The 26,339-nt window shown below is 40.4% G+C and overlaps 1 protein-coding gene across 3 annotated transcripts in view; it reads right to left on the bottom strand.

Moving 5' to 3' along the window:
- LOC122549465 (NSFL1 cofactor p47-like) overlaps positions 1-26,339 on the bottom strand; it is a 234,026-nt gene that overhangs the window by 8,160 nt on the left and 199,527 nt on the right. For 2 of the 3 annotated variants that reach the window (XM_087985890.1, XM_087985889.1), the window contains 6 exons: positions 19,932-20,035; positions 16,978-17,058; positions 15,178-15,334; positions 4,535-4,627; positions 2,010-2,119; positions 1,321-1,458 (listed from right to left, as the gene is read on the bottom strand). In XM_087985890.1, the coding sequence (XP_087842016.1) occupies positions 1,321-1,458; positions 2,010-2,119; positions 4,535-4,627; positions 15,178-15,334; positions 16,978-17,058; positions 19,932-20,035 (683 nt within the window). Of the gene's footprint in view, positions 1-1,320; positions 1,459-2,009; positions 2,120-4,534; positions 4,628-15,177; positions 15,335-16,977; positions 17,059-19,931; positions 20,036-23,394; positions 23,552-26,339 lie in introns of those variants that run through there. The other variant, XM_087985891.1, reaches the window with a different exon arrangement.

The following is a 26,339-nucleotide window of genomic DNA, read 5'->3' as shown; positions in this document are numbered from 1 at the left end:
TGTGTCGTCTGCAAACTTGCTGACCCATCATTCAATCCCCTCATCCAAGTCATTAATAAAAATTACAAACAGTAGAGGCCCAAGGACAGAGCCCTGTGGAACACCACTCACCACAGATTTCCAGGCAGAATATTTTCCTTCTACTACCACTCATTGTCTTCTGTTGGCCAGCCAATTCTGTATCCAGACAGCTAAATTCCCCTGTATCCCATTCCTCCTGACCTTCTGAAAGAGCCTACCATGGGGAACCTTATCAAATGCCTTGCTGAAGTCCATATGCACCACATCCACAGCTCGACCCTCATCAACTTTTCTAGTCACATCCTCAAAGAACTCGATAAGGTTTGTGAGGCATGACCTGCCCCTCACAAAACCTTGTTGACTGCAGTTAATCAAGCCATGCTCTTCCAGATGGTCATAAATCCTATCCCTCAGAATCCTTTCTAACACCTTGCAGACGACAGACGTGAGACTTACTGGTCTGTAATTGTCGGGGATTTCCCTATTTCCTTTCTTAAGAGAGGAATTACATTTGCCTCTCTCCAGTCCTCAGGTACGACTCTAGTGGAGAGCGCGGATGCAAAGATCTTCGCAAGTGGCGAAGCAATTGCATTTCTCGTTTCCCAAAGCAGCCGAGGACAAATCTGGTCCGGGCCTGGCGACTTGTCAATCTTAATGTTTGACAAAATTTTCAGCACATCAGCTTCCCCTATCTCTATCCATTCCAGCATGCACACCTGCTCTTCAAAGGTTTCATTCACTACAAAGTTCGTTTCTTTCGTAAAGACCTACCTCTTCAGACTCCACACACAAATTCCCTATGCTATCCCTGATCGGCCCTACTCTTTCTTTGACCATTCTCTTATTCTTCTTAATGTTAGAAGCTATATCAAATAAGTAGGACATTCTGCTTAAAAATTGACTTTTATTCCAGATTGACTTACAGGCAGTATATTGTAAACCTTTGCTGTTTGGAATAATTCAGTCTGATGTATTTGTTACCTTGCCTTTTCCCCTGAGTTTTGATCCAAAGGCCACCCTTCTGTTGTCCCTTGGGCACAATGCACAGTTTCTAATGCTTCGATCTTTACAAGGAAGGGTGAACTTACCAAGCAGAATGTGCTAGTTACTTGATATCATAGAAGTTATAGAATTCAATGATTCTATCATTCATACCTTTACAAAGATGAATTTCAATAAGGTTGTAGGCATCTTTAGATCCAGGAAGCAATTTAAGGTTTATTTATTTAAGATTGGAGGACATTTCAAAATAGCAAATCTGTGACATGGACTGACATCCCATTTAATGCTCATCCTCACCTTCCCAATTTCTGTCCATCTCCAGAAAATGCCTTGAATTTCAATTTGTGTTTTAAATATTCTTCACTCCTGTGATCCTCCATATCCAAACTTACTTGATTGCCATGAACCATTTTTTGCAGTTCAACAGGAATCTCCCTGTGTTGCACGAGTGCAGAAGGAAACACAACATTAATTGAAATGTCAGTAAAGCAACAGGTTTAGGTTCTATTGACACAAGCAAAGAAACAGGAAAGTTAGAACAGAATGATTGAGGAGGAAAAAATACAACAAGGGAAAATGGAAGGTGCTGAGTACAAAAGTAGGGAAGTGGTATTAAGATGGCAAGGAGAAGAGTCAGAAACGAAGGATGAAAGGGATATGTAATTGGAAAAGTATAAAGTCGCAGGGTTGAAAATAAAACGGCCATGAGAATTAATTTGTACAAGAGAGACAAATACATGCAATAATGGACAATGGGAGACTTAACAAAATTTATACAAACAATGCCCACAAGAAACAAACAACATATACAAAGTAAAGACTCTTAAATTTTAACGAATCACATTTCTGTTTGGAGTAAAGCTCTGTCCCATGTTCAAACTGTCTCAAAGTAATACATTGTTGAAAACATCAGCAAATTTGTGAAAAATATTCAAAAGGTTGGACTGCCATTAAAAATTAGCATTGTGGAATTAATACAATCTTACCCTCTGCTAATGGATTCTAAAAATTCAGCGTTTGCAGAGTCTGTGTAGGTACGCAGTTCTCCATCATCTAGACTGAAGCCATTTTTCCATAATTTCAGCAAAATTTGAACCTATTTCACGCATATAAATATACAACTAATAAAGGAAGTCCCCACATCAGTTTTACTTTGAAAACAGCACAAAAATATTTTGGATTAGCTTTGGTTTCTTTCACAGTAAAATTTACTCAAATAACAATTGAATAAAATCTATTTTTCTATTCATTTCTTTGCAAATGACAGGTTTTGTAACTTAACCTTTAAGTAGATTAAGTAATTAAATTATTCAAAGTTCCTGTAATTCATTCATCTAACATTTTAGATTGTATTAAAAATTATACTGTAAAAAATATTTATGAATAACATGATGTGGCTCCTAAATACATTCAATTCTCCAAGTCCCAATGCGATACATTCTTGTTATCAAGTTACTTTTATAATCTGCCTCAGTTATGGGTTGGAAAAGACAGCCACTATTTCAACTACACAACCTCAGAGAGAAGGGCAAATTTTTCCTACAACAAGAAATGCAGCAGATACTTTTAACGATAAGCAAACGTTAGAACACAAACAAAACATTTATGCCTGGATTTGATGGCAGCTGTCAGAGATTGGCTGGCTTTACAGTACAGACTTCAGTAACTGGGGCTAGATTTCCCAAAGTTTCAAAGTTCCATTCTGCAAACTGGCATGGCAGGGTTTCTTGTTCAGGGCAGTGAGCAGCTAATTATCCTTGTTAAGGGCCTAACTAAGTTGACTCAAAGGAGGTTAACTGGGATTTTTAATCAGTTCTGGAGTTCAGTTTAGGTACCTGAAGGTAGGTGCCTGATACCAGAGACCCTTACCTTCTGCTTGGATGCAGAAGCTGCCAAAGGCCTTCCTCGAGAAATCCACCCCACACCCACCACACCCAAATGGCTTGGCTGCTGACTGTAATGTTTGATTTTAGTTTAAAAACTAAAATGTAAAAAATATTTTAATTAAAAAAGATTAAAATGTAAGAGATTGGAGAAGGAGTACTTCTATATTCAAGTTACTTGCTTTCTATTACAGTCTGCTGTTCCCCTCAAATTGATTTGCACTTCAACATCTGACCAAAACCTGTCTCCATGTCAATTAGAGGAAGTTGGGGAAAGTTTGATTAGTCTGAGAATCACAGGTTACGGAGAGAAGATGGGAGAATGGGGTTGAGAAATATATCAGCTACTGTCGAATGGTGAAGCAAACTCAATGGCCCGAATGGCCTGATTCTGCTCCTATATTTTATGGTCCTATGGTCCAAAATCCCAATAAGCGACTGCTTCCCCACAGAACAGATTCAAGCTCTGCAACCAGGTCTAACTTGTGTTTTCTGGAGATTCAGATACAAATTCTAGCCCCAGGATCTGTTTGAGCATGCTGTCCACTATAGGGCCTTTGGCAGGGATAAGGAGCAGGGAGCTCTTCAACAACCAGACTGAAGAATCGTCAGCCAGAGTGGCTGGATTTCATCACAATAAGAAACATAATGCCTGAGTCAAATGTCCTCATTCTGGGACAGGCTGTACTTAAGTCTCCTGATAGGCTGAGACATGATTCCACACTACCAGTGGTAGATGTCAGTTATGTTCAATATGAGCTAATTGACACCAATTGTCACTCAGCCCAGTTATTTAGTGGCTCAGAGATAAATGGAGGCCACGTGGCGTTTTCTATTAGGATTGCCAGTGTCCCCTTGGGGCTAGAGGGGTGGAGATGATAGAGGAGCCTGGCAATGATGGAGCAAGGGAGGATTGCTCAGTAGAAAGCCACCTCCTGCCCTTTTCTTGGACCTAACTCAATCACACTCTCCTATAAACTTTATCCCTTTAAGATCCTGAGCCTTTGGGACACTGCAGCATGTGCAGCTGAGAGCCTGATTAACCAGTAATTCTCATCAGGTGGCACTTCCATCACTGGGGCCCAGAATAACAACAATGATACAATGGTGCCCACTTCAATATCAGAACAGCATTTGATTTCACCAAGTTTTCCCCTGTATCCAATCTGGTGAGAGAAGCACTGTTACATTTTCATTGAGATATTGTTCACACATTAGATGGAAAGCAAGGTAGGAGAGATGGATATACAGTCAGGTTCAGATAATGGTATTGTTTTAGCGAATGTAGGCACATACAACGCAGGCATAACCCTTGAACGGTGGAAAAGAATAGATGGAAATTTTTGCAAGGAATAACAGTTTTGCTGCAGACAGTCTGTTTTTTAGCTTCAGCTCCTGCTGTTAATTGCGTTTGGATAATGTTTCATTACGAGCAAGTGGTGTCCCTTAACGGGGCATCCATTTCTGTCTCTAAATAGACGCAGATTGATATTATTATTGGTGGCTTTGGAGGTGGATGCCTCTAATTTACACCTTAGTAAATAAAAACCTATAAAACTGTATATACGTTGACTCTGGTTCTATCCTTCACCAACTTATTTTCTGGAATGTTAACATTCAAAACTTACATCGAGATTAGAATCTTGTTTTTTATCTTGCAACACATATTCAGATTGTTCCTGCGATGATGCTCCCAATCGGTATCCACCACCAGTGAATGGCTAGAAAATAAATTGGAAATCTTACAGTTTTTACTAGCACATTTATAAGAGTTGTGCTATATTTGTTCAGAAAAGTTTTACCCAGAAAATAACTACAACACCATATTTCACACTGTCCTATTTTTGAAATCTACAGTGAGATTATTAATCTCAAAGAAAATTGCTCACAACATTATTTTTGCCTCTATCTTAAATCAAACCTAATTAATTATTTTGCTACATGAAAATTTACATTAAACATGACGAGATAAAAGTATAATTAAATTTGTGGCTTTCTGTGCATGAGAATACTTGTGGAATGTATTACCCCCTACTCACAGCAGTTCACACCTGGCACCAAGTCAACAGATTTCCAGGCTCTTAATACTAGCGATGTTAACAAGCAGATCACGAGTCAATCACATTGAAAAGTTTTCACAGAACCAAACCATAAAGTTAAAAATACTTTACCTCTTCACTTTAAATTTAAACTTTCAGAAAACAAAGTAATTAATTAGGTAAGATTAAGGTAGTGTTATGAAGGTGTAGAGATGCACTGTATCTTTAAGAGAGAGAGAGAGAGAGGTAGCTAGCAAGGCCTGACTGAAAGCACAGAGTGTCCTGAACAATTTAAAAATGTAACACTTGGTAGAAACAAATAGCTGGGATTGTGTTGCAATGGAACAAAAACAAATTCGAGTTCGGCCAATCAGTTTAAATTAAGCCCCAGATACCAAAATCTAATCAAATTTGAATTTTACTGTTTGGGATGACATCAAACCAATGAAATTATCCGATGTTTTGTGTATAAAACTGGGCATTTTGAACAGTTAGGGGGACGAATGCCAAGAAGACCAACAAGTATAGACTGTTAGCCAAATAGTTCTCTGAAAGGTACCTGTTCACATGAAAGACCAGTGAAGCAAAATACTGAAGACAAGACGACAGAGGAAAATCTTCAGAGGAAGATACAAAGAGAAGATTCAACAGCTGGCTGGATTTGAAATTTGAATTTTTTTTGTCAATCTTAATCAGGGATTTTTATCAGACTAGTGTTGTAGAGTGGGAGGCAAAAGATAGGTTTAAGAGAAAGGAGTTGTAAATAATTGTTTAATCCTCTCTTTTGAACTTAACAAATAAAATTGTTAATTTTTACTTTAAATAGTGGCTTCTGGGGTAATTCTTTGCCTTTTGAAATTTAACAGATTAGGGCACGAGGTGAGCTTCTGTGTGTCGGGTTTAAATTAGCGTTTACCCAGTGTTGTGACAACTGAAACTAAACTTTTACACAAACGGCACGGTGGCTCAGTAGTTAGCACTGCTGCCTCACAGCGCCAAAGACTTGGGTTCAATTCCCACCTCAGGTGACTGTGTGTGTGGAGTTTGCACGTTCTCCCCGTGTCTGCATGGGTTTCCTCCGGGTGCTCCGGTTTCCTCCCACAATCCAAAATGAGCAGGTTAGGTGAATTGACCATGCTAAATTGCCTGTAATGTTAGGTGAAGGGGTAAATGTAGGGGAATGGGTCTGGGTGGATTGTGCTTCAGCGGGTCGGTGTGGACTTGTTGGGCCGAAGGACCTGCTTCCACACTATAAGTAATCTAAGAATCTAAGAAAAATCTTTAAAATGCACTGTTTTATCATAATGGAGAAATCTGAAATGCCACAATTTAAAATTGTGTGTAAAGCTAATGTAAATATTTTGCAGTAATTATGAACGTATCATGCTATTAACAATCCAGGTATACCCCACTCATCAAGGTGCAACATTTTCCAAAGGATTTTACAGCAAGACTAACAGTGTAAAAGTGAAAATTTTAATTAACTTACTTATTGCTTTGGAAATGCAATGGGGTGAGGATTAGGGTTAGGGTCAGTGAGAGAAGACCAGCATTGGTGATAGCATTTTCTGGCCTCTTGCATTGTTCTGCGTGGAGTCCCAAAGTTATTGCCGTTTTGGTGCATTAATGATGGCAAATGCTACAGAATCCCTTTCATAGAACATAGAACAATACAGCACAGAACAGGCCCTTCGGCCCACGATGTTGTGCCGAACATTTGTCCTAGCTTAAGCACCCATCCATGTACCTATCCAATTGCCGCTTAAAGGTCACCAAAGATTCTGACTCTACCACTCCCACAGGCAGCGCATTCCATGCCCCCACCACTCTCTGGGTAAAGAACCCACCCCTGACATCTCCCCCATACCTTCCACCCTTTACCTTAAATGTATGTCCCCTTGTAACACTCTGTTGCACCCGGGGAAAAAGTTTCTGACTGTCTACTCTATCTATTCCTCTGATCATCTTATAAATCTCTATCAAGTCACCCCTCATCCTTCGCCATTCCAACGAGAAAAGGCCTAGCACTCTCAACCTATCCTCGTACAACCTATTCTCCATTCCAGGCAACATCCTGGTAAATCTTCTCTGCACCCTCTCCAAAGCTTCCACATCTTTCCTAAAGTGAGGCGACCAGAACTGCACACACTACTCCAAATGTGGCCTAACCAAAGTCCTGTACAGTTGCAACATCACTTCACGACTCTTGAATTCAATTCCTCTGCTAATGAACGCTAATACACCATAGGCCTTCTTACAAGCTCTATCCACCTGAGTGGCAACTTTCAAAGATAACTTTCATTACTTAAAGTATCACACTGGGCAAATCTCTTAATTCAATGGTCTCAGGCAAACAGTTGTAAAATCATATACAAATTTAAAAACAAATATTTATCAGATGGGGCTGATAGTAATCCTTGCAAGGAAATCATGCAAACTATACAATGTACCTCAGTTAATAAGATCAATGTGTTCATCGCAACTGCCTCCACTGAGTTTGTATCTCAACACTTCAGTTTAAAAGTTTTTGTGCTTATTAAGATTCTTCCATGACCTCATTCTCCAGGTTTGCACTCCTGCTCACAATTCTGCTGATTGACTTTGCTGTGGACCTAGACTCTCTATAATCTGTTATTGGTGTGGAAATCTCAGGCAATATATTTGTGCAGATCAGAATTCCTCTGCTGGACTCATTCACCTTCCTGTAGGCCTCCCAACTTCAAAAGTCTCTTTAGGTCTTTATCTTTGATCAACATACTACCTCAGCATGAATGTTTTGAGAGATATTTTAAAAAGTGGTCCAATATCATCCAACGTTTCTCCCAAAATTCAAAGGGAAAAATCAGAACACATCATTTCACATCCTAACATTTCATCGGTTGTACATCATCTGCTTTGTTTGTTGTATAAACATGTTTTGTGCTTGATTATACTATGAATATTACTGTTCTATAGGTTTAAGATTTGGAGACGTGGTAATGTGGCAGCATTGATTATCCACCAGGAACACTCCCTATAATTTATGGCAAGTATAAAGCCCAGAGGCCAGTAAAGAGAGATCCTAAATTGTTCCTTTAAGACTACAATATCTTGGTTAAATTACATATTCCTTTAAAAATAGACACATTGCTGGACTAACAACACAGTTCCCATTGATTACATTATGCCAATTCAGATAGCAAATGGAGGTTGAGCTCTGCTATTCCTGGAATTGTCACAAAAGTTGAAGATTTTTCAAAATTTGCAAGATTCTCTTTTTAGATTCTGGCTGACAGAAGGCATGTACTAAATTTTGTACTTAAAAACTACAAGTAAATAGGCTCCATCTACATTTAAACAACTATGAACCAATGGCATATAACTCTCCTAATTAAAGCTCTAATCATCTTCTGAACTCCACGACCCCCACCCACACACACACGCACGCACCCACGCACAACACACAAGGGGTTAAAAATATTGTGTTATGAGCAAGGGGAAAACTGAGAAAGCAGATCAGTGGTCTCCGTTCACAGCATCTGTTGATCATTTATTGGGGCTCAAAGTAGCTTTTTCTGCAGAGGAAAGACAACAAGCATGAGCTGGCTCCTCCGTAACTTGTTCCTAGCTCTAAACTATTCTGCTACCAAAGCACCAATTGTACAGTTGTTGGCAGGCAGAAGGCCTTTGTCATCAATAACTAAGTAATGATAATAATTTGGAGATGCTGGTGTTGGACTGGGGTATACAAAGTTAAAAATCACACAACACCAGGTTATAGAACAACAGGTTTAATTGGAAGCACACCTAACAATCACCTGATGAAGGAGCGTCGCTCCGAAAGCTAGTGTGCTTCCAGTTAAACCTGTTGGGACTATAACCTGGTGTTGTGTGATTTTTAACTAAGTAATGATATACACACACCAATTAACTACATGTTACCAGTCAAAGCTCCATTTACACCTTTATATATCAGACAAGATGACGGTGGAGTAAGATGCTCCAGTGGGAGCTCCTCTGCTTTTCGTTTTTTTTCCCCCTCTTTGTAGCAGCTTTTCTCCACCCAACCCAACTTTTAATTTTTGAAACTAGCCTACCCTACTTGCAGAAATGAGGTGAGTTGAGTCATGGATGGGGCCTGGGAGAGAGCAGAGCGAGTCCTAGACATAGGCCAGTGTGGTGGCAGCGTTACCTCGTGTTGTGGAGCCCAGCAAGTGCAGATTCATGTTGGAAAAGGACTGTAACTTGAGTACTTTAAAGACACCTTTTATGCTTATTCTGGATGTTTAAACTCTGTATTCCCATGCTAATCACAGTAGGCTATCGACCAAATGCAGCTAATTGGGACGGATTGCACCTGAATTGTAAGAAGACTAATGTACTGGCAGGCAGATTTGCTAGAGTTGTTTGGGAGGATTTAAACTAGTAAGTGGGGGGGTGTTGTTGGGACCCTGGCTTTTAGTGAGGAAAGACATCAATCTGAGACTAGTACAGTTGGGAAAAGGAGCAAGTCAAACAGTCAGGGTCAAAACAGAGAACAAGATAGGACTGAATAAATTAAACTATTTATTTCAATGCAAGAGGCCTAATAGGGAAGGCAGATGAACTCAGGGCACGGTTAGGAACATGGGACTAGGATATCATAGCAATTATGGAAACATGGCTCAGGGATGGTCAGGACTGGCAGCTTTATGTTCCAGGATACAAATGCTACAGGAAGGACAGAAAGGGGGGCGAGAGAGGAGGGGGAGAGGCATTTTTGATAAGGGATAGCATTACAGCTGTGCTGAGGGAGGATATTCCCGGAAATACATCCAGGGAAGTTATTTGGGTGGAACTGAGAACTAAGAAAGGGATAATAACCTTATTCGGATTGTATTATAGACCTCCTAATAGTCAGAGGGAAATTGAGAAACAAATTTGTAAGGTGATTTCAGTTATCTGTAAGAATAATAGGGTAGTTATAGTAGGGGATTTTAACTTTCCAAGCATAGACGGGGACTGCCATATGTTAAAGAGTTTAGATGGAGAGGCATTTGTTAAGTGTGTACAAGAAAATATTTTTGATTCAATATGTAATGTACCTCCAAGAGAAGGTGCAAAACTTGACCTACTCTTGGAAAATAAGGCAGGGCAGGTGACTGAGGTGTCAGCGGGGGGAACACTTTTGAGGCCAGCGACGATAATTCTGTTAGTTTTAAAATAGTGATGGAAAAGGACAGACCAGATCTAAAATATGAAGTTCTAAATTGGAGGGAGGCTAGTTTTGATGGTATTAGGCAAGAATTTGGAAAGCTGATTGGGGGCAGATGTTCACAGGTAAAATGACAGCTGGAAAATGGGAAGCCTTCAGAAATGAGATAACCAGAATCCAGAGACAGTATTTTCCTGTTAGGGTGAAAGAGAAGGCTGGTAGGTATGGGGAATACTGGATGACTAAAGAAATTGAGGGTTTGGGTAAAAGAAAGGAAGCATATGTCAGGTATTTTCAAGAGCAATCAAGAGGATCATTAGAAGAGTATAAAGGAAGTAGGAGTATACTTAAGAGGGAGATCAGGAGGGCAAAAAGGGGACACGAGATAGCTTTGTCAAATACGGTTAAGGAGAATCCAAAGAGATTTTATAAATATATTAAGGACAAAAGAGTAACTAGGGAGAGAATAGGGCCTATCAAAGGCCAGCAAGACAGCCTATGTGTGGAGCCACTGGAGATAGGGAAGATACGAAACCAGCAGTTTGCATCAGTGTTTACTGTGGAGAAGGACATGGAAGATATGGAATGTGGGGAAATCGATGGTGACATTTTGCAAAATATCCATATTACAGAGGTGGTGGTGCTGGATGTCTTGAAATGCATAAAAGTGAATAAATCCCCAGGAGGTTGGGTAACATGGTACCACTATTTAAGAAAGGTGGTCAGGACAAACCAGGGAACTATAGACCATTGAGCCTGATGTCGGTGGTGGGTAAGTTGTTGGAGGGAATCCTGAGGGACAGGATTTACATGTATTTGGAAAGGCATGGACTGATTAGTGGTAGTCAGCATGGTTTTTTGTGTGCGGAAAATTATGTCTCACGAACTTGATTGAGTTTTCTGAAGTAACAAAGAGGATTGATGAGGGTAGAGTGGTGGACATGATCGATATGGGCTTCAGTAAGGAGTTTGACATTGCTCCCCATGGGAGATTGGTTCGCAAGATTAGATCTCATGCAATACAGGAACAACTAGCCATTTGGGTACAGAACTGGCTCAAAGGTAAAACACAGAGGGTGGTGGTGGGTTGCTTTGCAGACTGGAGGCCTATGACCAGTGGAGTGCCACAAGGATTGGTGCTGGGTCCACTACTTTTTGTCATTTACATAAATGATTTGGATGTGAACATAGGAGGTATAGTTAGTAAATTTGCAGATGACACCAAAATTGGAGGTGTAGTGGACAGTGAAGGTTACCTCAGAGTACAAGATCTTGATCAAATGGACCAATGGGCTGAGGAGTGGCAGATGGAGTTTAAGTTAGATAAATGTGAGGTGCTGTATTTTGGAAAAGCAAATCAGAGCAGGACTTTTCCACTTAATGGTCAGGTCCGAGGGAGTGTTGCTGAACAAAGAGACCATGGAGTACAGATTCATAGCTCCTTAAAAGTAGAGTCACAAGTAGATAGGTGTTTGGTATGCTTTCCTTTATTGGTCAGAACATTGAGTATAGGAGTTGGGAAGTCATGCTGTGGCTGTACAGGACATTGGTTAGGCCACTGTTGGAATATTGCATGCAATTCTGGTCTCCTTCCTATCGGAAGGATGTTGTGAAACTTGAAATGGTTCAGAAAAGATTTACAAGGATGTTGCCAGGGTTGGAGGATTCAAACTCTCAGGACAAGCTGAACAGGCTGGGCTGTTTTCCATCGAGCATTGGAGGCTGAGGGGTGATCTTATAGAGGTTTATAAAATCATGAGGGGCATGGATAGGATAAATAGACAAAGTCTTTTCCCTGGGATGAGGATGTCCCAGAACTAGAGGGTATAGGTTTAGGGTGAGAGGGGAAGTATATAAAAGGGACCTAAGGGGCAACTTTCACACGCAGAGGGTGGTGTGTGTATGGAATGAGTTGCCTGAGGAAGTGGTGGAGGCTGGTACAACTGCAACATTTAAAAGGCATCTGGGTGGGTATATGAATAGGAAGGATTTAGAGAGATATGGGCCAAGTGCTGGCAAATGATTAGATTAGATCAGATGAGACTAGACTAGGTTTGGATATCCGGTCGGCATGGTTGAGTTGGACCGAAGGGTCTGTTTCCATGTTGTATATCTCTATGACTCCATGCTAATATGCTAGGGCATTTTGAGATCAAGAAAGTAGCAATGTTGGGTCTTTTGAAGAGCCTAAGGTGGATACGTCCCCAGAGCTCAATGATGTCTAGTCCAGGTTACTGAGAGAGGCAAGAGAGGAGATTGCTGGGACCTGTGCAGGTTAGTTGAATTGGCCAAGCTAAAATTGCCCTTAGTGTTAGGGGTAAATGTAGGAGAATGGGTCTGGGTGGGTTGCGCTTCAGCGGGTAGCTGTGGACTTGTTAGGCCGAAGGGCCTGTTTCCACACTGTAACTAATCTAATCTAATCTTTGTATCCTCGCTAGCCACAGGAGAGGACCCTGAGAACTGCCAAGTAGCTAATGTTGTTCCACTGTTCAAGAAGGGAAATATGGATAATCCAGCAAACTGTAGACTGGTGAGTCTCACATCAGTGCATTGGGAGGGGTGGGGTTCAAGGGTGGTAGTGCGTGAAGTGATTTGTGCTGGAGGGCACCGTCAACCACTTGGGAAGGAAAGTTGTGATCATGGAAGGAGGAGGCCACCTGGGACTTTCTGAGGTGGAATTGGTCATCTTGGGAACAGATGCGGCAGAGGCAGAGGAATTGAGAATAAGGGATGGCATTTTTACAAGAGATAGAGTAGGAGGAGGTGTAGTCTGGTAGCTGTGGGAGTTGGTGGGCTTTTAGTTGATGTCTGTGGTTAGCGACAGTCACCAGAGATGATGATGGAGAGGTCCAGGAAGGGGAGGGAGGTGTCCGAGATGATCCAGGTGAATATGAGGTCAGGGTGGAAGGTGCTGGTAAAGTTGATGAACAGTTCAACCTCCTTGTGGGAGCACGAGGCGGCACCAATACAGTCATCGATGTAGCGGAGGAACAGGTGGGGGGGGTGGTATCAGTGTAACTACAGAAGATGGACTGTTCCACATATCCGACAAACAGACAGACATAGCTGCATCCCATGCAGGTGCTCATCGCTACCCCTTTGGTTTAGAGGAAGTTGGAGGATTGGAAGGAGAATTTGTTTAGGGTGAGGACCAGTTCAGCCAGGCGGATGAGGGTGGAAGGGTTCTGGTTAGGACTGCGTGAGAGGAAGAAACAGAAGGCTTGGAGACCTTCGTTGTGGTGGATCAATGTGTGCAGGGATTGGATGTCCATGGTGATGATAAGGTGTTGGGGCCCGGGAAAACAAAAATCTTTGTGGAGGTGAAGGGCATGGGTGGTGTCACAAACGGGGAGTTCCTGGACTAAGGGGGACAGGACGGTGTCAAAGTAGGCAGAGATGGGTTCAGTGGGACAGGCGCAGGCTGAGACAATGGTCAACAGGGGCAGTCAGGTTTGTGAATCTTCAGAAGGAGTTAGAATCGGGCAGTGCAGGATTCACGGACAACAAAGTTGAAGGCTGTGGATGGGAGGTTTCCCAGAGGTAATGAGGTCATGATCAAGGGGGCTGTAGGCGGAGGTGTCAGCAATGAACCTAGTGGCCTACGCCTGCTCCTATATATCATGGAACCTCAGTTATGACTTGAATCTGCAATGCAGTTGGTGCATTCTTTAACACTCAACATTAAGGCTGAAATTTAGAAGAATGATGGGGGGGGGGAATCTCGTAGAAACATGTAAAATCTTGATGGGACTGGACAGACTAGAAATGGGAAGAATGTTCCCGATGTTGGGGAAGTCCTGAAGAAGGGGTCCCAGTCTAAGGATAAGGGTTAAGCCATCAGAACTGAGATGAGGAAGATTTTTTCACTCAGAGACTTGCGAACCTGTAGAATTCTCTCCCATAGGAAAGCATTGGGACGAGTTCATTCGATATATTCAAGATGGAGCTGGATCTGGGCTTTGCCGCTGAAGGGATCAAGGGGTATGGAGAAAGGGCAGGAATGGGATACTGAGACTGCATGATCAGCCATGGTCGTATTAAATGGCTTGAAGGACTGAATGGCCTACTCCCACACCTATTTGTTCTGCTCTAAGGCCATAAAACATAGGAGCAGAATTAGGCTTTTCAGTACATCGAGTCTCCTCTACCATTCACTTGATAATCCTGAACTCCACTTTTCTGCCTTTTACCTATAACCTTCAACTCCCTAACTGATTAAAAATCTTTGCAGTAAAGATTACACTGATTCCCTACCCTCAGAGAAGAAATTCCTCACTACCTCTGTCCTAACTAGAACCCACCCCCTTACTGTGAGATTTTGCTCTCTGGTCCTAGACTGTTGCACAGAGGAAAGCAAGATCACTGCACCTGTCAAGTCCCCAAGAATCTTGGATGTTTCAATAAAATCGCCTGTTATTTTCCTAAACACTCATGAGTACAGGCCTCTTTTCACTATTTCTCAGAGAAATGTCACAACAATAAATCAAATCAAATTTGGTGCAGAGAGGGAGAGGTATTTTTGCTTGCTTTTTTTGCTCATAAGATCTTTTTTCAGAGTAAACTGAAGCCCAGTTTTGGGGGACTCAGCACCTCTTCTCATAAGAAAATCCCTCTGTACCTGGGATTAACCCAGTGAACCTTCTCTGACTCCCCCACTGCCAGTAGAACTTAGATAAGGGTACCAAAAGTGTACACAGTGTTCTAACTGGTGTTTTACCAAGACTTTCTTGCTTTTATACTTTATTCCCTTCGAACATTCCATTTGTGTTCTCGATTACTCGTATACTTGGCTTTGGTGATTTATGCATTTGAACTTTTACTAACTCTTCTAACTATTTTTTACGTACATGTGAATTTCATTTACACAGGTTTAATCTTGCAAAGGCAACACTACCATTTGTTCATTGTTACTTAAAACATTCTAATTGTTGAATATTTATCCACCCATTCCTTCATTTTCACCTGTAAAGCTATCAAATGCTTTTGTTATATCCTAAAACCATTGAGAATGCTGAATTCACAATGATTCTACAGATCAGGCAATCCTATGTTCACTTACCAAAGCTCTGTTTGCCTCTCCTGTCCAGGGCTCAACTGGAACCGCCCCATGTTCTTTAGCTCCTTTAAAAAGGTCATCTACAATTTCATTTAGATTCTTTATCTTTGGCGGTCCAACTATCTGCTGGCCACTGTGTTCAGAACCACCTGCATAGAAGCTTAAAAAATTAATATGCAGTGAGTGAAACCAGTGTTTTACCTTATAAACAAAACAAAGTACACTAACATGTCAGCACTACAATTATCACATTCATTTTTGCTCTCTAAGCAAAGAGGAAATGCACATCTTGTTAGCATACAGATTCAATTGCAGGGTACTCCTTCCATGAAACAATACATCACGGAAAAAAAGATGCTTCATTGTTTGTAAGTTCAACTTAGTTACTGACCATGGAAGTGATATATTCTACAAAATACAAACAATGAAAGGTACTTAAACAGCTGCAATAATGCTTTAGGGGATAATTGCATTGCCTGCTTTACAACTTAGCCAAACAAGAAGAAAGGAAGACAGTTTTTTTGAAAGTCTTGTGTAATTGTATAGTTCCTTCTACCTTGAGGATTTCATAAAGATTTTACAACTTATTCTTTTGAATTGTAAACATTTTAATGAATAGAATACTACAGCACACAATTTGTATCCACGAAGGTAATGCAAATAGCAAAGAAATAAAAGGCTAGTTAATATGATTTAGGAAATTTTGGTTAAGGGAGGATGGATGTTGGGAGAAGACCCTTTCTTCCTTGAACACTGTCATGTGCTCTTTCTCCACAACTTAATGATAAACTTTTCTTCCAGACTAGATGGTGTAGGCACATAACTGATTTTGTTTTTGTGGTCCATAGTGGTAAGGACATAAGAAATAGAAGCAGGATATTCAACCACTCAAGCCTATTCCACGAGATTATGGCTGACCTACCCCAGGCCCATTCTCCTCTGTGAATTCAGCTATGGATTCTGTAACTTTGGTTGAAGGGAAAGTAGGTGATAGCTGTTCATATATAGTTGTTGCTGCTTTACTGGGTAACACATCATGGTTTAAGAGTAAATTGGAGTTCTGATAGACTGCAACCAGTAATAATAATGGCTCAGATATTGTTTGTTGCGAGACGATGGAGAAAGGTATTTTGCCACTGATTCATATAGACAAGTTATGGTTTTGCTAAGTATAGTATTTTCTCAACATTGCTATCTTTGAAATTTAAGACATTACATGAACAATTTGATTGTAACTGTGTTTTGTGTTTGAAACAGTTCCTACAACCCTGCATTAAAAATATTAATACAGGTTCAATTACAATTCTGTTACTTCTATTTGTTAGATCCGTAGAGACTAGTTCCACAAACTGGATATCCAACAGTTGATTAACTTCATGGAAAATGAAGAATGATCTCTACTTAATGGGTGGCACGGTGGCCAGAGACCCGGGTTCATTTCCGGCCTCAGGCGACTGACTGTGTGGAGTTTGTACATTCTCCCCATGTCTGCGTGGGTTTCCTCCGGGTGCTCCGGTTTCCTCCCACAGTCCAAAAATGTGCAGGTTAGGTGAATTGGCCATGCTAAATTGCCCGCAGTGTTAGGGGCAGGGGTGAATGTAGGGGAATGGGTCTGGGTGGGTTGCACTTCGGCGGGTCTGTGTGGACTTGTTGTGCCAAAGGGCCTGTTTCCACACTGTAAATAATCTTAATGAATAATTCAAATTATGCAGGGGCTATTCGCTATTTGACTCTCAAGGTTATCTTGGTGCTGTTATCAAGTGGAGTTGCTTTTAGTCTGCTGGAAATTTGGGAAGTCCTTACCGTTGACCCTCATCAGCTGAGCTGTTACTTTGTTCATCCTTCTTCAGATCTTGCAAGGATGATATTCTGGAAGCACCAGTGCTAGATAAGAGGAAAACAAATTGTTAGAATTATTAGAAAGAAAGATTTAAACAATCAAAGTGCAAATTTCCAAACTCTACTTAGAATAATGCTCACTAATTAATGTGCAGCCTAAATTTTATATGAAATAAATTAAAAAGTTAAGAATGTTCATAAAACTGATAACGTGTGCAATCATGCTGTCTGCTGCTTGGGCTCTAAAGTATGAGATTCTTGGCCTCAGCATCACAGTATATCCATCTTTTTCTCTTCTCCCACTAGAAACATCCTTAAAATCCACCTTAACATCAACCTCAAAGTCACTCCATCATCCATCTGCTCCTCTGGTTGAGTGTCTGTTTTTATCTGATGACATATTCACAATATACTTTGGAATTTTTCTCCAAATTAAAGCTGCTATATAAATGCATTAATTATTATTGATACATTCTGAAATTTTAGGAGGTTACCATTTATAACATATTGATATGATAGATGGACCCCAGCTCAAGTGAATAACTTTAATTGACGGTATTGTAATGGGACTGAGAGGTGATGGCTTAGCAGCATTATCACTAACTAGACTATTAACCCAGAAACTCAGGCAATGTTCTGGGGACCTGGGTTCAAATCTAAAATCAAATAAAAATAAATCTGATGACCATGAAACCAATGCGGATTGTCAGGAAAAACCCCTCTGGCTCACTAACGTCTTTCATGGAAGGAAATGCCATCCTCACCAGTTCTACTTGTGACTCCAGGTCCACAGGAATGCCCTCTGAAATGGCTTAGTAAGCCACTCAATTCAAGGGCAGCGAGTGACAAGCAATAAATGCTGTCTATCCAATGATGCCCATGTCCCTGGGAATATGGGTTTAAATTTGGTGGAATTTAAATTCAGTTAATAAATCTTGAATTGAAAGCTAATCTCAATGATGGTAAACATGACAATTATCATCAATTCTCATTAAAAAAAAGCCTACCTACTTCACCAATATCCTTTAGGGAGGGAAATTTGCCATTCTGACTTGATCTGCCTATACGCAATTAAGACTTAAAGCCACGTGTTTGACTATTAACTACCATTTGAAATAACCTGGCAAACCACTCAGATCAAGGGGCAATTAGGAATGGCCAACAAACGTCAGTCTTGCCAGCAAAGATCATATCCCATGAAGGATATCTTTTAAAAAATTATCAAAGTTGTTAGCATCTTTTTTTGCTCAATATTTTTAAATGTCTTCTGTCTCTACTTGAGCACAAAGACCATACACAGAAACGAGAAAGGCAGTTGACGTAGACCTTAAATTGCAATCATGGAGAAAATGTGCAAGGGCAGATATAGACAATAGACAATAGGTGCGGGAGTAGGCCATTCTGCCCTTTGAGCCTGCACCACCATTCATTTATGATCATGGCTGATCATTCTCAATCAGTATCCTGTTCCTGCCTTATCTCCATAACCACTGATTCCACTATCCTTGAGAGCTCTATCCAACACTTTCTTAAATGAATCCAGAGACAGGGCCTCCACTGCTTTCTGAGGCACAGCATTCCACACACCCACCACTTTCTGGGTGAAGAAGTTTCTCCTCATCTCTGTCCTAAATGGCCTATCCCTTATTGTTAAGCTGTGTTCTCTGGTTAGGGACTCACCCATCAGCGGAAACATGCTTCCTGTCTCCAGAGTGTAATTCGGCTGTCAAATCAAACAGTTAAATATAATAAATATACAACTATGGCTAAATAGTGTTTAGAGGTAGGGGTTAAGCAATAACAGAAATGGACCAAATACAAGAATCCCATAATTGGGAAGGTGAGCTGCTGACTTGTAAATGACATTTTATTTTGACAAATGCACGCGAAGGAGCAATCTAAAGAAAATTAACCATGATTTATGATACAACAAATGAGAGGGTTTTTGTGGTATTGCTTGATAGCAGTAACATCAACAGAACAGAGGCAGCAAAGAGAAAAGCTAAATTGAAATTCGGATGTACAGTAAGAGGAAAAGAACAGAAATCCCTGAAGGGGTGAATCAAACTGGACAAGTAACTGATTAAACCACACATGGATTTCTGTGCAAAATTCTGGCCACCAAGCTAAAAATGTATAAAATAGTAATCAAATTGATAACCTGTTAAGATGGTCATGTCAAGGATATGAAAAGCACCAAAAGCATTGGCCACATACTGTTAAAAACTGAATAAACATGTCACTTGAAGAATTTGAGAATATAAAACCTATCTGATTTTTCTGAGGGGAGGAAATCACCAATAACCATTCTTAAGAGTTTCTGACAACAGACAACTCACTTTATTAACTTTCAACCTCATAATTCATTTCCATACTTATGCAATTCAAAACCTCAGCTGTTTAGAAACTATATCAACGACACAATTTGAAAATGACCCTGAGGTTTATATGTATCATAAATGAAGTGTGTTACTGAAACTATCAGGTCACCTTAAGTTTAAGATGGGGACACTTCTATTCATGGTAAATTGAGCTATTGAATGACACAATTAGACTAGGGTCAATGTCTCACAAAAGTGATGGAATTAAACAGCTGAGAAAGACTTTCTTAAACACAGCACAAAAGTGGTCTAAAGTTTTGGAAGTATATTTGATGGTAAATTATCTATAATTGGATTGATACCAAATTGGTGGTTTGGCCAAAACTCACATCTAGGCACCATTCAAATCTGGATGGCTTCTTTTCCAGAATGAGATAGTGCTGGTTGGCTTGTAATTGTACATGTAGAAACTGACTGCTCCAGTGAACTTAGAAAACTCAAACCAACAAGGGACTGCAAATGCTCCTAACTAAAATTTATAACATCAAAGTTTTAAACAGAAAAGGTAAACTTCAAAGTACTTCTGTTATTTCTTACCTACGAACCACAGGTTTGCAATTAGTAGCATTACTAAACATTGGTGATTCATGATGAATAAGTTGATCGTCACCCTCGTTCTCATAACATTTAGCCAGTGCAAGCTACACAAGAAAATGGGATAAATATTATTTTTCAGAAATGCTCTTCAAAATTTGTAAGCCTCTAAACAATATTGTGTATAGATGTTTCTGAAATCAATGGATAGAACAAACATGAAAACTCTGCATTCACGTTCCTTACACTAAATGAAAAACTTATGCAAAATTTCAAAATTCATCTAAACATACATTTCAGGTACAACAAAACACTAAAATATCACTACAATGTTTACATTCAGTGCTGTTTGGACAAATTGCTTATATATAAACAGTTTCAAATTGAGGAGAACCATTTTGAATGACTAATAGACTTTCTGAAAACATGTTACAAGTTGATGATAAAATGATTTCACTGAAGGTGCTAAAGGTAAAAACTACAGTAAATCCTTCTATTAAAGTCACATTTGAAACATACAGAACAGAGAATTTTGTGAACCTTCCTGTCTTTGCATCTGATTTTAATATAAAAAATTCTATCACTTAGTTGATATCAATGATTTTCAATTTGGTTGGATCCTACACAGCAGGCTTCTCAAAGTCTGGGTGACAACCACAAGCAGAGTTGTGAGAAGAGATTTTGGGGTTACCAGCTCTGAGGCAGCACGAGCAATCCTGGGGTTGCTAAGATTTAGAAGGCTTCTTTGCAACCCAATTTCTGCTGCAAAAAACAGAGGGACCCTACACCTACACCAGCTCAACTGCTCTCATATCCCCACAAATGTTCACTCCAGGGATCATGCAAAATCTACAGCATTTTAAATAGGTCACATTAGGAAATGGTCTAGAAAGCACTGCGCTTGAAATAACAGAAATGGGAGGTGGAGATAAATGACTACCAATGATAAATTGTTATACTCTTGAACACTGCAGTGTTGCAAAAGTATTAACAGAAACTTTACAGTAGGTCACCCACATGAATGTTTAACCAGGGAACCTTCATGGATTTATTTTAAATATAAGATCAAATATTGTACTTCAAGCAAAACAGCAGCAGATGAATAACAGTTTTAAAAACCTGCCATGTTCATGTCTCCTTATTTTCATCTATAAGTAACTTCTATATTTCTTCTAAAAATGCCAGATGTGATCACAGAAACTTTTAAGGTAAAAAAAACTGAAGAGTTACAAGGATACACAGATGTCAATCAAGCAATATCTAATCTCATCTATATGTTACCTTACATCTCCCAAACATTTGAAAATGCTTCACTTGCAAAGAATTAATTTGAACTGTAATAATTATTTGTTGCAAAAAATCTGTACAGTCTACTCTGGAATCTCAAATTCATATTTAAAAAAAAGCAAACAGTGAAATAACAAAACAAACCAAGCACAAAAAACACCTTTAGTCAGCTCCTCTGCAAATGAATATTAAATTGTATGCGTTTCTTTCTTCTACCTGATCCTCCAAATTTCCTGATTTCTTATTTTGCCATTGAAGCATTTCCCATAAAGGGAAAGAAAGCCTTATAACATAGATAATGAAATACCTCTAATTGTAGAATGTAGAAATGTAATGGAGAAATTGATTCCCACAGTTTCACAACAAACCTTTGCAAAAAGGTTAGAAGTGACCAAAGGTTTGCTCAAGAACATATGCTTTCAGAAGGCAAAGTTCAGAGTGAGATAGAAGGGGCAAAGGGTTAAGGAGAGATTTCCATGGATTTGAAGAGAGGCAGCTGAAAAGTTTGCAATTAAATGCTGAACACAGCAGGGGAAGCACGAAACTCCAGAGAACACAGCAATTGCTATAAAGCAAGAGGAAACTGTGTAGTTGAAAATTAGGATTATACATTCAATCCACTGTGGTTATGTAGGTGATGATTCGGAGATGCCGGTGTTGGACTGGGGAGTACAAAGTTAAAAATCACACAACACCAGGTTATAGTCCAACAGGTTTAATTGGAAGCACACTAGCTTTCGGAGCTGCCTCTCTTCAAATCCATGGAAATCTCTCCTTAAGCCTTTGCCCCTTCTATCTCACTCTGAACTTTGCCTTCTGAAAGCATATCTTCTTGAACAAACCTTTGGTCACTTCTAACCTTTTTGCAAAGGTTTGTTGTGAAACTGTGGGAATCAATTTCTACATTACATTTGATCGTATGAGGAAAGGCTGAGGCACTTGGGTTGTTTTCATTGGAGAAAAGAAGGTTTAGGGGTGACTTGATAGAGGTGTACAAGATGATTAGGGGTTTAGATTGGGTTGACCGTGAGAACCTTTTTCCACGTATGGAGTCAGCTATTACGAGGGGGCATAGCTTTAAATTAAGGGGTGGTAGGTATAGGACAGATGTTAGGGGTAGGTTCTTTACTCAGCGAGTCGTGAGTTCATGGAATGCCCTGCCAGTAGCAGTGGTGGACTCTCCCTCTTTATGGATCAGTGGTGCTGGAAGAGCACAGCAATTCAGGCAGCATCGAGGAGTTTCAGCAAAATCGACGTTTTGGGCAAAAGCCCTTCATCAGGAATAAAGGCAGAGAGCTTGAAGCGTGGAGAGAGGGCATTTAAGCAGGCATTGGATAGGCATATGGAGGATAGTGGGCTAGTGTAGGTTAGGTGGGCTTGGATCGGCGCAACATCGAGGGCCAAAGGGCCTGTACAGTGCTGTATTCTTCTATGTTCTATGACTATAACCTGGTGTTGTGTGATTTTTAACTATGTAGGTGATGTGAGACTAAAGTGACAGGCAAATGAGGTCAAGAATGCACTGATAGAATTGTGGACAATTTGAAATTTATTGACAGTTGCAGACTGGAAGTGACTGAAGAATGCTCCCATTTGTGTGTGTTATAGTAGCAGTACTGCTAACTTAAGGATGGAGGTAAATAACATGGCAGAGATGGAAAAGTAACCTTGATAATCTATAACATATCAAGTCTGAAACTCAGATCCATGTCTAACAGAATGCTGAGACTGTTAGCTATACAATTCAATGCGAGTAGGAAAGCAAACTAGAAAATACAATCAAAACGGAAGATGCAGAAATTTCAGTTGAGATCAAATATTGAGATTCATCTGCCTGATGTGCAGTTGTAAAATTTCTGATTCATCCATAACTTAATATCATTCAAAAAATGGTGACAAATGCAGATAAATATACATCCAAAGGGAGTAGGAAAGAAATGTATGTACATGTATAGAAGTTAAATGTCATGACTACAGTCTCTGGCCTCAAAAATATAAAAGGGCAGGAGTAGGCCGGGTGCCTCCTCAGACATGCTGTGACAGTGTTTTAAAAAATTCTCAAGGTCAGGTTCGTAGGAGAGTAGTCTGACACAGAACAAACGACCAAGAGGCGAGTCTGCTAGAATATGGGCATTTTATTCCCCGCAGCGTCGCCACAACGGGTCTGGCTTATACTCACTCTACATGTTACCGGAACTGGGAGCCGTCAGTTCTCGTAGAGCGGTTGCCAACAACCCACGCTCGGCGGTTAAACGTAACCCCGGAGCAGACTCTCCGAACTGGAGACTTTTCCAGCTGATATACTCTTTTCCAGATATAAACATTCATGTGAACAGCAGAGCAAGGCTAAAAAACACATTCCATTCTGGTTACATACAGATAAGAAGATTCACACGGGGAGGTGTGTAATAAGATTCACACGGGACTAAGCAACACCTCCATTCCGGTTAGATTCACACATGTATTGGGACATAATTTTTAACCGTTTCACCACATTCCACTGCTTGGAATTTTACACCACAGACAGTCAGTAATAAAATAGCTGACTGGATCTTGATCTCAAACTCACTTTCCCATCTGTTCCACAAATTCCTAACTCCACTATAGTTCAAAAATCTATCTAATTTAGATCAGTATATCCAATGACTCAGCCTCCACAGCTCAGAGAATTTCAAAAACAGAGATAATTTATCCCTGCCTTAAATGAGTGAATTCATATCCTGAATTAAATTGTTCTACCATGTAGGGAAACACACTCTCAATATCTACCTTGTTAAGCCTTCTAAGAATCTTATTTGCTTCTCTAAGATCACTTCTACATTCTAATTAATATTTGCTCAACCAATCCTCATAACAGCTTCATCCCAGAAATCAAACCCAGTAAATCTTTCAACGGCCCCCTATGCAAGTACATTCCTCTTTAAATAAGGAGACCAAATTTATGGACAATAATTTCGATAATGCCTTGTAAGTTAAAGCAAGCTCCATTTAATTTATATTTCCTTTGATATAAAGGTCCACATTCATTTGTCTTCCTAATTACTTGTTGTGTTTGCATGCTAGCTTTTTTGTGTTTCATGTATGAGGTCACCAATGCAGTATTACAGGAAATCGAAGGCTCAACTTTTACTCTGCGTATGTACGTGGTCCTGAAGCGAATTAATTAACCTGAAGTTAAAATACAGTTTATGTTGTTCCATAGTTCTGCAGTTAACATTTTTACTCAAAACGTAAAAATTAATAGTACAGAAAAATAAACTTTAACATATATTTTCTGTATTGCACTATACTTAAAATCAGGCTGGACAGTAAATTCTGAGATTACTAATAGCTAGTTTCAGAGTGTTGAGAACACAAATAAATAGAACATAGAAAAGTACAGCACGGAACAGACCCTTTGGCCCACGATGTTGTGCCGAGGTTTAATCTTAATGTAAAATTTAGTAACTTAACTTACGCACCCCTCAACTCACTGCTATCCATGTGCATGTCCAGCAGTCGCTTAAATGTCCCTAATGACTTCACTTCCACAGCACAGCTGGCAACACATTCTATGCATTCGCAACTCTCTGCGAAAAAAACCTACTTCTGATGTCTCCTTTATACTTTCCTCCTAATATCTTCAAACGAATACTTCTCGTACCAGTCAATCCTGCCCTGGGGAAAAGTCTTTGGCTATTGACTCTATCTAATCCACTCATTATTTTGTACACCTCGATCAGGTCTCCTCGCTTCCTCCTCTCCAGAGAGAAAAGTCTGAGCTTATTCAACCTGTCTTCATAAGACAATCCCTCCAGTCCAGGCAGCATCCTAGTATACCTTCTTTGCACCCTCTCCAAAGCCTCTGTATCTTTCCTATGGTAGGGTGACCAGACCTGGACACAATATTCCAAGTGCGGTCTCACCAGAGACTTGTAGAGCTGCAGCAAAACCTCACAGCTCTTAAACTCAATACCCCTATTAATGAAAGCCAAAACACCATATGCTTCCTTTACAACCCTATCCACTTGGGTTTTGAGCTTAAAAATGTGTTGCTGGAAAAGCGCAGCAGGTCAGGCAGCATCAAAGGAGAAGGAGAATCGACGGGGCGGTTGGGTTGGTTGGTGCGGGTGTCCCAGAGGTGTTCTCTGAAATGTTCCGCAAGTAGGCGGCCTGTCTCCCGATGTGGCCTTCTATACATTGGGGAGGTCACCAACCGCCCCTCTCCGGCCTATCACTCTCACCTTAACCTCCTTCCACCTATCGCATTCCCAACGCCCCTCCCTACCTTTTATCCTAGCCTGTTTGGCACACCCTCCTCATTCCTGAAGAAGGGCTTATGCCCGAAACGTCAATTCTCTTTCTCCTTTGATGCTGCCTGACCTGCTGCGCTTTTCCAGCAACACATTTTTAATCTTCTAAACTCCAACGAATACAACATGGATTTAGTAAAGGGAGGTCATGCCTGACAAACCTGTTGGAATTTTTTGAAGAGGTAACAAGTAGGTTAGACCAGGGAAACCCAGTGTATGTGGTCTATCTAGACTTTCAAAAGGCCTTTGATAAGGTGCCACACGGGAGGCTGCTGAGCAAGGTGAGGGCCCATGGTGTTCGAGGTGAGCTGCTGGGATGGATTGAGGATTGGCTGTCTAACAGAAGGCAGAGAGTTGGGATAAAAGGTTCTTTTTCAGAATGGCAGCCGGTGACGAGCGGTGTCCCGCAGGGTTCGGTGCTGGGGCCACAGCTGTTCGCATTATATATTAATGATTTGGATGAGGGAACCGGGGGCATTCTAGTGAAGTTTGCCGATGATACGAAGTTAGGTGGACAGGCAGGTAGTACTGAGGAAGTGGGGAGGCTACAGAAGGATCTCGACAGGTTGGGAGAGTGGTCCAGGAAATGGCTGATGGAATTTAACGTGAGCAAGTGCGAGGTCTTGCACTTTGGCAAAAAGAATAAAAGCATAGACTACTTTCTAAATGGTGAGAAAATTAATAAAGCCAAAGCACAAAGGGATCTGGGAGTGCTAGTCGAGGATTCTCTAAAGGTAAACATGCAGGTTGAGTCCGTGATTAAGAAAGCGAATGCAATGTTGTCTCTTATCTCAAGAGGGTTGGAATATAAAAGCAGAGATGTACTACTAAG

Source organism: Chiloscyllium plagiosum, unplaced genomic scaffold, assembly GCF_037043375.1.
Source record: "Chiloscyllium plagiosum isolate Xiang-an unplaced genomic scaffold, Cpla_swu_hap1 HiC_scaffold_4, whole genome shotgun sequence".
Taxonomy (NCBI): domain Eukaryota; kingdom Metazoa; phylum Chordata; class Chondrichthyes; order Orectolobiformes; family Hemiscylliidae; genus Chiloscyllium; species Chiloscyllium plagiosum.
This window is presented reverse-complemented; position numbering and strand designations above follow the sequence as displayed.